The sequence below is a fragment of the Sardina pilchardus genome, chromosome 5 (genome assembly GCF_963854185.1).
Source record: "Sardina pilchardus chromosome 5, fSarPil1.1, whole genome shotgun sequence".
Lineage (NCBI taxonomy): Eukaryota > Metazoa > Chordata > Actinopteri > Clupeiformes > Clupeidae > Sardina > Sardina pilchardus.
The window spans coordinates 9,405,366-9,416,662 of NC_084998.1; the positions used below are offsets into that span (position 1 = coordinate 9,405,366).

Here is an 11,297-nt window from a genome sequence, read left to right on the forward strand (position 1 = left end):
ATTCTCCAGTTCAGGCAGCCTTTTTGCCAAGGCCCCATAATCACACTGTTGTTGGATCCAGTAGCCCAACAGTTCCACAGACAAAGAAACCAGACGCAGAGTTCTGCTCCCCGTGTCCTCATTTTTATAACAATATAATTTGCCACATGCTTCCTGAGAACGGAGACAGTTCCCCCCCCCCCCCCCCTGTTCTTTCTTTCATCATTTCCAGAGTCCAGACATCTCTGGGTGTGTGTGTGTGTGATGGTGGGCTGCTTTTGGTGAGCTCACCGCTGCAGTGTCTCCCCTCTCGCGTGGTGCTGGTGGTGGCGGTGGCGGTGGTGCGAGAGAGAGAGAGGGAGAGTGGAGTGGGCGCCAGGCTGCAGGCTGGGCGTGGGGGGCTCTGGTAATCCCCCTTCTCTCAGTAAGGAGCTTATTTTCACTGACTCACTGGCGCGGCAGCTGTGAACAGAGCAGAGCAGAGCGGCGTAGCGCAGGGGAGGAGAGCAAAGCTGGGTGGGGTCGCTTTTTCCTGCTTGCCATCGCTCCCATTGTGGATTTACGAGACTCTCGCACAGCTGATCCGGCATCAGCTACAGGCCCCCACCACCCCCCCCACCCCCTTCCACCCCCTTTTCCTTGGACCTCTAGCCCTGCCAGGGTTCACTCACTCTGGTGCCCTGTATGGCAGATGCTTGTGCTGTCTGGTGTGTACACACGAAGGAGGTGTCACCAGTGTTTATGAAATGAGCCATTGTTTTCTCTCAAGTAGACGGTAGTCTATACCAGTCAAGTGCACACAAGCAGGGCAGTGGTTGCTCCCTCTGTTCCTCCAGCATCAGTAGGAAGACTGTGCTTCCTCTAAAGCCTTATTATCCCTTGCCGTGAATGAATCGGAAATGTCAGCGTGTGAATTGACTGTCATGGGCAAATATGTAGAGTATGAAATGTAATGTGATTTTAATGCTCAGCATCCTTCTTTTTTTTGCTGCTGCTGCTGTGTTTGCGGTGAATGACTGACTGGTTCTTGGACACCTTGTTGTCTCTCTCTCTCTCTCTACAGAAATGGTGGAGTCCATGAAGAACGTGGCGCGTATGGACACAGAGCTGACCGTGGAGGAGCGGAACCTGCTGTCCGTGGCCTACAAGAACGTCATCGGCGCCAGGAGAGCGTCCTGGAGGATAATCAGCAGCATCGAGCAGAAGGAGGAGACCAAAGGAGGAGAAGACAAACTCAAGATGATCCGGGAATACAGGCAAACGGTGAGCAGGGCTGCGTGCTTTGTTTGACGTTTTCCAGACATGATGATGTTAGTGGAGGTAGTGCTGAGGTGCGTTCAAGTTCGCGAACATAGGTGAACGTTTGCAAACAGTATTCCGTTAGCCTTGAGTTTTTGGCAAACGTTTGCTAACAATCGCAAACAGTCTGAGGAGGTGGTGCGCCGCGAACATACAGTGGAACTGGACATGAGTTTGACGAACGCAACAATGCAATTACTGTTAGAATGGAATGTTAACACCAAATCGTTGAAATTTAACTGTTCAAAGAAAACATGTTCACAACGAATGTTCGCTACTGTTTGCCAAATTTCAACGCACCTCTGGCCATCTCTTTGAGTGAAATTATTACCGCTCTTAAATCACTGAGACGTGGTTCTGGATAGATGTGCCATTTTTTGTATTGTTCTTCAAGTACAAGCCTTTCTTGTTCCTGCCATCTTTGTTGGTAACTAGGTAACCGAAAGATTACACCTTTCACATTGAATGGTATCTTGGTTGCTGTTTAATCGGTCCACACACACGAGGCTCGGCCTGTATGTGACCTAATGAGGTTATACTCGAAGTAAATATGATTATTATCATATTAAGTTCTAATTTACCATAATGTAATCAACGTTTGTGGCTGAAGAGAGGCTCTTTAGCCGTTTTCCCAGTGTTGGCCAGAGGTGCTGTTCTTTAAGAGGAGCATAGCACAGGGTCCTTGAAAGGATTAAAAGATTGATTGATGGATGGGAACATGTTGTGCTAGAGGAGAAGGCAAATGAGCAGACAAAAAACGCATGAAGGTAATTTACTAGCATGAGCCAATGGTAGGGGTTCCCACTGTAGTGCGGAACATGCGTTGTGTGCATTCTGAATAGCGCTTGAAGAGGTATTCTGTTCCGGAACGCAATGAGCATGAAAGAGCATGCCACAAGACTGAAATATCGACACCATTAACCAGTAAATAAAGTTATCAAGTGTCATTTTCTTGATAAATGTGTAATAAAAGATTTTCTATTTTCTTTAGATAATCCAAACATTGTTACTTCATTTCCCCCCCATTTCAGCATATTCCATAAACACTGCATGTTGTGTGTCTCTTGAGTTCTCAGGCCAAGTATGATCTGTTGTCGGCGTGTCTCTGTTTGCCAGTAAGAAGGGAATGATTCATGTTCTGTGAATGCGCCACTAGTTAATGATCTTCCAATATGAAGCCCATTGTTCCCAGGTCTCTGTAACCCAGAAATGGTATTAGCATACACTGTTAGTCAGCATCTAGGTCAAACACCGGTGCAGGACCCTGCAGATAAGCGAGGCACTGACCTCATAAACAGCGCTTCACCTGCAGCCTGCTTTCCTGGTGGCACACATCAGGCCAGGATAGGTGTGGAGCAGCAGGCACTCCGGACCCAGAGGAGACCTCCTCCCCTGTCCTCATTCTGCCTTCAACAAGACATTACTGCAGCGGCTGGGGGGGGGAAAAGAGGCATTCTGTGTCTGTGTTCTGTGTAGTAGAACAGTAGAGAACGCACTCAAGGGCTGAGATCTATACAGAACTGTATTTCTCAGCATTCAAAACAGAAGGCCGTGAAAAACAAAAAGTAGACAAACGTTTCTGTGGCTGTTGAAATGTTGTTTGTTTTAAACCTGCCGTTTCCTGTATGTTTGTCTGTAGGTTGAGAAGGAACTGAAATCAATCTGTAACGACATTCTGGATGTACTGGACAAGCACCTCATTCCTGCTGCAGTCTCGGGAGAGTCTAAGGTTTTCTACTACAAAATGTACGTCCACACGTTTCTGTTTAGGTTTCAAAACCTTGAAGTATTAACTTTTGTAATGAGTTTTGACTATTTGGTGTTTTTAAACTATTAAACTACTCTAGAAATGTTTTCTAAAAGACTTATTGTAAACCATTTAGAAACCAACCAGTGAGAATTAAGCCCTCACATCTCCCTACTGTGGAAGTAGTGACCCAATAAAAACTCTTGATAAAGTTTGTATAATTTGTAGCCTATTGTTTCACGGCTGTCCTCTTCTCTTTCTGCCCTGACGCCCACTACCTCTCCCTTCCTTCCCCTCTCTCTCTCTCTCTCTCTCTCTCTCTCTCTCTCTCTCTTGCCCTCTCTCTCGCCCTCTCTCTTTCTCTCTCTCTTACCCTCTCTCTCTCGCCCTCTCTCTTTCTCTCTCTCTTGCCCTCTCCCTCTCTTGTTCTCTCTCTGTCGTTGGCCCTGTAGGAAGGGTGACTACCACAGGTACCTGGCCGAGTTTGCCACTGGGAACGACAGGAAGGAAGCGGCGGAGAACAGTTTGGTCGCGTACAAAGCCGCCAGCGATATCGCCATGAGCGAGCTGGCGCCCACGCACCCCATTCGCCTGGGACTGGCCCTCAACTTCTCCGTATTCTACTACGAAATCCTCAACTCCCCTGACCGCGCATGCAGGTGAGGTGACCCTTCACCCCCCCCCCCCCCCCCCCCCCAAACCAAATGTTTTGGGTTGCAGAGATGCATGTGAGGGCTTTAGGAAAATGTATAGTTCTTTACGTAAAACACACCAGAGAATAAGAAAAATGCTGGTTGCATCGTGGGAAAACGTGCAGCTCTTCTTCCAGACACGGCCAGAGAGGAAGTAGGCAGCATCCTTGGAAAGAGCTGCCGTGCCTGATGTCGACGTGTGTAACGCGTGTTGACATTTTGACTCAGTGCTGCTCGAGTGAGTCGATGTGGCAAATAGGCCTCAGTCCTCTTGTTGTGAGAGGAGGAATGACTAGTCTGAAATGACACATTGTTGCATAGGGATACTGTTTGTCATCTTGAGCAGCTGATGAGGTTGGGACGTTGGTGGTTTCGTCACTTGAAAAACTGTGTGTTTAGCTTTGTTTTGCACACATGCTGAAAAGTCATGAAGATATATCGTTTTTTCTGGAGTTATATACCTGGAGCTGTAATATGCTCCTGTGCTTTTGTGGAAAGCCTAAGATAAGGACTGTGTTTAAAATGGCCCTATCAGACACAATCGGAAGGAGGCTTTCCCATGTGGTGTAATTGGGATTTTTTTTTTTTTAAATTGAGCCCAAACCAGTCCGAAACACTGTAATCCCCTCAGGGCTGGGTGATGGCATGTGATATTACTAGTTAAGTAAGCCATTTCTAATGATGTGACTTTTGTGGGATGCTCACCTTTTACTTAAGGGCAAGCTGTCAGCAAAACAGACTTGCTGATCTATTTTTTAAGAAAATGCGAGAACTCGTTAACATTCCTAAGCACTCTCGCTGTGACGGGTTTCGTCATGATCATAGCACACATTCTGCATGGAAAACCCAGGTACATCTCCCTTTGTGAGTTCGAGTAACAGTGCTCTCTTTGTGAGCGAACGTTTTGGCCTTCAACAAGCAGCCGCAGAGAAATGCGACGGTAAAGAGGACCCACGTTTAGCCGCATGTCGTATGTGTGCTCACGTCCCCTGACGTTCCGCCTTGTTTCCCCGTAATTACGCGTCGTGTCTGTGGTGTCGGTCGTCTCGCGCTCCTGTTCTCCGCCGCCCTCCTTTCTCCTTTGTCGGGTGAGACAGGTGCGAGGTTAACGGTTGCGTAACTGCTGGGTTCGCCCTGAGATTGAGACCCTGGCTCCCCTAGCAACAAGGCACACAAAAAGCCTCTCTCCTACATCAAGTGGCTTGTTATCTTTGCTTAAGGAACCGTGGCCAGAGTGTCTGCTATTCACTAGTCTCTCTCTCACACACACACACACACACACACACACGCATATACACACACAGAGGCAGTGATTCCCACATTTTAAGGCCCTATTCTCACTGCATCTGTAGTGTTTGTGTCTGTGTGAATGCCGTGCCTGTGAATTCTCTCGTTTGACCTCTGTCCCTCTGTCTCACTCTCTCTCTCTTTTTCTTTCTCTCTCTCTCTGTCCATCAGGTTGGCGAAAGCGGCCTTTGATGATGCGATTGCAGAACTGGATACACTGAGCGAGGAGAGCTACAAGGACTCCACACTCATCATGCAGCTGCTCCGTGACAACCTGACACTATGGACATCGGACATGCAGGGAGACGGTGAGACTCTCTCTCTCTCTCTCTCGCGCTCTCTCTCTGTCTGTCTCTCTATCTCTCGCTCTATCTCTCTAGCTGTGTCTGTCTCTGTCTTCCTCCCTCACTCTTTCCCTCCCTCTCTCACACTCTCTACTTCCCCTTCCATCTCTCTCTCCAACCCTCCCCCTTCGGCCTTCTTTCTGACCTGTGTCCACTGTGTCCACTGCTCTAATCTCTCATCTGTCTCCATTCTTCACGTGTAGATTCCTAAGGACAACCCCCCTCCCCTCCATTCCCTCTTAGAACTGTACTTTGTAAGTCATCTCTTCTCTCCAGCATTTTCTCTCCTCCTATAACTCACTCTCAGCCCCCTTCCTCTCCTTCTCCCCCCTTTTTGTGTTGTTTCTCACTAACCTTGCACTTCTCTTGGCTCCTGGCCTCCCAAGAAACTGCTCAGATGAACGCTGACAAGGGCTGTTTGTTTTGGAAGTTTGTTTTCTTTTGTATCCAGTCAGACATGTGTGTTAACAGGAACTACTCATGGCCCGGTTGTCTTTTTGGCATGGAGGACCGATGCATTTCCACTCACTTGAACCGCTTTATCACTTCCACCTCATTACGTTGAAATACTTACTAGCTACTTAACCCTGTGAACCCACTCACGAAGAAGTGTTTTGAAATGCAGTGTTATAATGAACTGTGTTGCACTAGGGTTAAATAATATCTTATTTGAAGCCAGATTCAAAGGAGTTGATTGATGGCTACATATGCCATGCATTCGTACAGCTACTCTTAGGTAGGCTAGTGTCTCTGGGTTGTTGAAACTGGATGGCACATACAGGTATTGAGTAGGTTAAGATCTCAGATCATTCAGAATGCTAGTTTTGTTACATCTAAAATCTAAATGCATCACAGGTTGTTTGTTTTGTTTTAGCCTTGACAGGTTAGACTTTATTCTGCTCAGATGCATCTTGAAAAGAGTGGGCCCTTTTCAATTTGAGATTTAAGGTATTGTATTAGACGATAGATTGCTGAAAGTTAAATCTTTTTGATCACAAAAAAAGAACAGTAAATAAACGCTAATGAGATGTCCTCTAAGCCAGTGGTTCTCATACAGTGGAAGGGGCACCACTGGTACTACAAAGACGCTCTAGTGCCAATCTGAGCGTCTCTGAGATGTTTCTCTCATAAAGACCAAATAATCACTTCTCTATCTGTCTGTCTATCTATCTATCTATCTATCTAATCTATCTATCTATCTATCTATCTATCTATCTATCTATCTATCTATCTATCTATCTATCTATCTATCTATCTATCTATCTATCTATCTATCTATCTATCTATCTATCTATCTATCTCTCTCTCTCTCTCTCTCTCTCTCTCTCTCTCTCTCTCTCTCTCTCTCTCTCTCTCTCTCTCTCTCTCTCTCTCTCTCTCTCTCTCTCTCTCTCTCTCTCTTTCTTTCTCTCTCTCCATGTGATCACTGAATTTAAATTTAAACTAGTTTTTATATTTCTTGGAAAAGAAAGCCTGACACAAAACGGTATGTAGTGGAATTGGCTTCTGCTCCCGTATCTTAATGCTGGTCATTCCGGTGGTACCTGGAGAGCCAATGAGGCGGTACTCATGGTGACACGTTTGAGAACCACTGTTCTAAGCCACGCATCCGGTGCTTCCGTGACGTCCAAGTTTGTAAATGTATGCCCCTTATGTCCCATGCCGACACTAGAACCACACTAAACGTCAATTAGCTCCAAGTGTCAGACACGATGAGGCTGATGGGCAGATGTACTCTTGCAGGACTAATGATCGTAATGTAGTTTTTATGGCTGTGAAAAATGCAGACGTGGAGAAGCCTCTATTAGCAAATGTGTTAACTGTCCACAGTGTGACATTGAAATTCAATCTATGAATGTGTTTCCTTTAGGTCCATCTTGAACGAAAACAATTTAACACCACATTATGTCATAGAACTGATGAGGGCCTAATCTGCCAGGAACAGTTCATTCTAATTCAGCATGAGTCATTAACAAGATGGTGATTTATTTTTTTCAAATGTGACTCACCCACTCATTTGTAGCAGATGAATTACTGTTGACTTAAATAAATACTATGGTGACTGCCTGTCGGCTGTATACAGCCCTCTTAGTATTACCAAGCAAATCACCTTATCAAACATATACTGTATTTTTTGTGACCTCAAATATGGAAGTAATAAGCTGGTGATGCATAAGGCTACTTAATGAGCAGTGTTGCTAGGCAATGTTCCTGAGTTACAGTGCAGACACACAATCCTATTGGGCAATAGGATCTATGTTTTGTTTCTATCTTCCAATCGGAACAAACACGCAATTGGTTATGTGGTTGCCCTGCAACATTAATCAAAAAGTTGTCCCATGTACTGTCACCTAATGTTTGACCACTCAAAGATGTCTATGAGAATCCAATCAAATTAGACACCAAACGGTGTCTGTAGTTGACACTATTCAGTCTGAACTTGTATTCTTCAAAGAACCCATTTTGGTTTTAGTTGAGCCTAAAAGCCAATGTTGGACTGCCTTAACCAGTTATTTAGCTATAAGGAAGGCCTAATGGACTAGTAATGGACTAGTGGTCTAATGGTCGCAGTTTGCACTCTACAGTAGCCTAGCATAAGATCAAAGACACTCACGATTGGATACATTTGGTGATGCATTTGAGTGCGTCCTCATAGAATTACTCATGAAACAGCTCCTTGTGCCACACCGTGCTCACTGAAACAAACCTGCTTTTCTGCTACGATGAGCACGCTGCATTTGCGTATGACAAGCTGTGCAATGACCGTCTTCGGCTCAAAGGGTTAATCTAGATCTTTACGGTGTAGATATGCCTCTGTGTGGGCGGATGTGCGAACGCACACACGCATTGTGAATCATATTACGCTCGCTCACTCACTCACTCACTCACTGAGATCCAGTGCATTCACCGTATGCGCCACTGCATCTGCGCTCGAAACCAAATCGCGTTTCTAACCGAATTTTACTAGTTGACAAATAACAGGATATGCTCTCACCACCTAACTGAAGCATTGTTGTCTGTGGCTGAACAGGATGCCACCAAAACCATACCGTTACTTTCAGATCTTCCCAGCAAACCCCATATCACGAAAGAGTTCTAATGGGCCCATTGTGATGATGCCTTTGCCAGCATGAGAAGTGAGACCTCAAGGCTTGGAGTCGTTGCCGTCTAACACCAGCCAATAGGCACACTGAGGGTTCTATAATTATCTGCCTGCTCGGCCTCTGTTGTGTACATGAATGCAACATCTTGCTGCACGTTCTGCGGAGGCACTTCTACTGTCATTTCTATGGTAACCTCGCCAAGCAGCAAGTTGTTATGGAGCTGTTGGTCTGACTTTGCTAATTATAACGCGAGTTGTGCCTTCGACTCAACTCGAACATGGCCTTATAGTGATGCACTCGAACATGGCCTTATAGTGATGCGCTCTCTGCTTGTGCTTGCCAGTGTTTGGGTGATGAGGATTTGTAGTTGTCTAACAGTTCCTCAAGTGTGAAGCCCCGAGTGGTTTGTGAATTGTGTTCTTGTTATGCCCGCCCGCCCGCCCCCTGTTATGATGTACACACCTCCATTAGTTTTGGCCAACGGTTCTAACGGTGTCCCGTTTTGTTCAACCTTTTTCAGGTGAAGAACAGAATAAAGAAGCACTGCAAGATGTGGAGGATGAGACTCAGTGAGACTTCACGGCCAATACACAACCCACCCACCCCACCCCTGCCCCAATCTTTGTCTCTCTTGCTGTCTCTCTTGCGCTCTCTCTCTTTTTCTCTCACTCTCTCTGCCTTTCTCTCTTGACCCCCCCCCCCCCCCCCAGGTTCTCCAGTTGACACGAGAGCCTCGCAGCCAGCCCCCCCCACCCCCACCCCCCTCCCGGCACTCTCATCTTCTCTCTTCTTCTCTCTGTTTCTCTCTGTTGCTTTCTCCGTCTGTCCGTCTTGTCTTTCTTTCTTTTTGAGTTTTTTTTTTTTTTTCTTTATGCATCCTCTGCCCCCCAAGACTTGTTTTTTTTTTTTTTGGATGTTTTATTTTCTTCGCTACAGGTTTTACATCTGTATTTTTCCTTTACTATAGTTTCACTGGGATGCATACTCACTTTGAGACTCGCATAATAGTCCACTAATTGAAGGGTAAAACTTACCGGTTCCCCCGAGGTTTTGTTAACTATCTGTTGTATGATTTTTTTATTTTATTTTTATTATTATTATTATTATTATTTTCTTTTGGTAAAACTATAGTTTGCATTTTTTTGTTGAATCTGTGGTACTGGATCATCAGCCAGATGTTCTTGGAGGCAAAGCGTTAAAAAAAAGTGATTAAAGGCATCGACAGATTTAATCATTGATACATATGCATCTTCTGATTTTGTGTTGCGTTGAAACGTTTTCGTGGCAAATGGTTGGAAATGGTGCTTGTCATTTTTTTGTTCTCTGAAAGGGACACTGGCTTTTTCGAAGTACCCTGTGCCCCATGCCCTGTGTGATGGTGTATTTGGGAAGCTGGAACACTGGTATGAGGTGTTAAGCTTGGTGTCCCTGCTTGTAGCCTTTTATGGGCTGATGCCGAGGTGAGCTTTGTGTCCTTCCCTTTGTTCTGACAAACAGAAGAGACACATACCGTACACACCGTGTTTTCTTTACAAAAATGCAGTTGACTCCGTTTTTTTGTTTTTGTTAACTCTAGCCTTTGATGTCTAGCATAATGTCACCTCATGCAGCTTGCAGTGGACTGCACAGGAGAGCCTGTGCTTTTATAGTTTTTAAAATCAAAATGGCGGGCTTCTCAAAAGATATTGTCTTCATGAACTCTGAAATAAAGCAGTTTTGCTTTGTTTGAAACAAACGTGTTCGTAGGCTGTGATGTTGCTTCTGACTTGCTTCATGTGGCCTCTGAACTGTAAGCTGCGTGTGTGTTTGTGTGTATGTGTGTGTGCGCGCGTGTATGTATGTATGTATGTATGTATGTGTGTATGTACGTATATTTGTGTGTGTGTGTGTGAATGTGTGTTTCTTAAACCCAATGGGGATACTAAAGTTTTATTTTCATCTTTTTTCTTTTTTTTAAGATAGCTTATAGATGGCTAAGTGGTTTTATTCTCACACTGTTCTTGCCCCCAACACTATGCCCATTTTTGTCTTTCTCTTTCTGTCTTTGTCTCCCTTCTTTTTCTCTCTTCTGTTCAGTATGTGTAACTTGAATCTGATTTGTACTACTGGATATTCAGACTGGAGCCAATAAGCACCATCTATTCTTCCACAGCATGGAATTAACATTAAACTTCAAATAAAAACAAACCTAAATTAAAAGAATGCATTTGGTCCTTTTAAATGCATCTTTTTTTCCCCCGTTGTTGGCGAGAATGGAGAATATTGTGTTGGATCAGCCTTCAGCATGAAACTGGGCTTAGATTACCCATGAAGGCATTATCTGGTTGAAATGCAAAATAAGAAATACCGGGATACTAATACAGATGGCAGAATAATGATTGATCTTTAAAGTTTTGATTTATATTATGTTGACTAGCCCAATGGAGCACATCTGAATATAACGGTTTGTGATTAGGCACAAACGACAGAAAAACACAGGTGCACCAAAGGGTCTAATGCAGACAACATGGACAGATCAAATCCAAATAGCACTGTCTTGAGTCTTTCTACCAAAGCGTATGTCCACAAACTAGGATGAGGTGAAGTAGTTTGTATTGTTAGGTATACGTCTTGTTAAATCTGGCTTGAGGGAACACCCTCTTTCAGCACCAATGACCTGATGCCCATCTCTAGATGGTTAGGATGACTTCTTCAATAACGGGCAGCTGTTCAGCAGCACTCCAAGCATTTTAACCGGCGCTGATGTTTAAGCAAAAGAGCAGTGGCTCCACCCATTTTGCCTCACGAGATTCTATCACTGTCCCCACTAGAGGGCAGTAGCTGCCCCAAAAACCCTGACTGCTTT

General features: G+C 44.9%; 1 protein-coding gene across 2 annotated transcripts in view; it reads left to right on the forward strand.

Annotated features, from left to right (window-relative positions):
- LOC134080085 (14-3-3 protein epsilon-like) overlaps nt 1-10,658 on the forward strand; it is a 16,955-nt gene extending 6,297 nt beyond the window's left edge. Inside the window, exons 2-7 of one of the 2 annotated variants that reach the window (XM_062536322.1) lie at nt 1,043-1,242; nt 2,918-3,024; nt 3,478-3,684; nt 5,176-5,312; nt 5,552-5,602; nt 8,973-10,658. In XM_062536322.1, coding sequence (XP_062392306.1) covers nt 1,043-1,242; nt 2,918-3,024; nt 3,478-3,684; nt 5,176-5,312; nt 5,552-5,559 — 659 coding nt within the window. In that variant the 3' untranslated portion in view covers nt 5,560-5,602; nt 8,973-10,658. The remainder of the gene's footprint in view (nt 1-1,042; nt 1,243-2,917; nt 3,025-3,477; nt 3,685-5,175; nt 5,313-5,551; nt 5,603-8,972) is intronic. The other variant, XM_062536321.1, reaches the window with a different exon arrangement.
- The last annotated feature ends 639 nt before the right edge of the window (nt 10,659-11,297 follow it).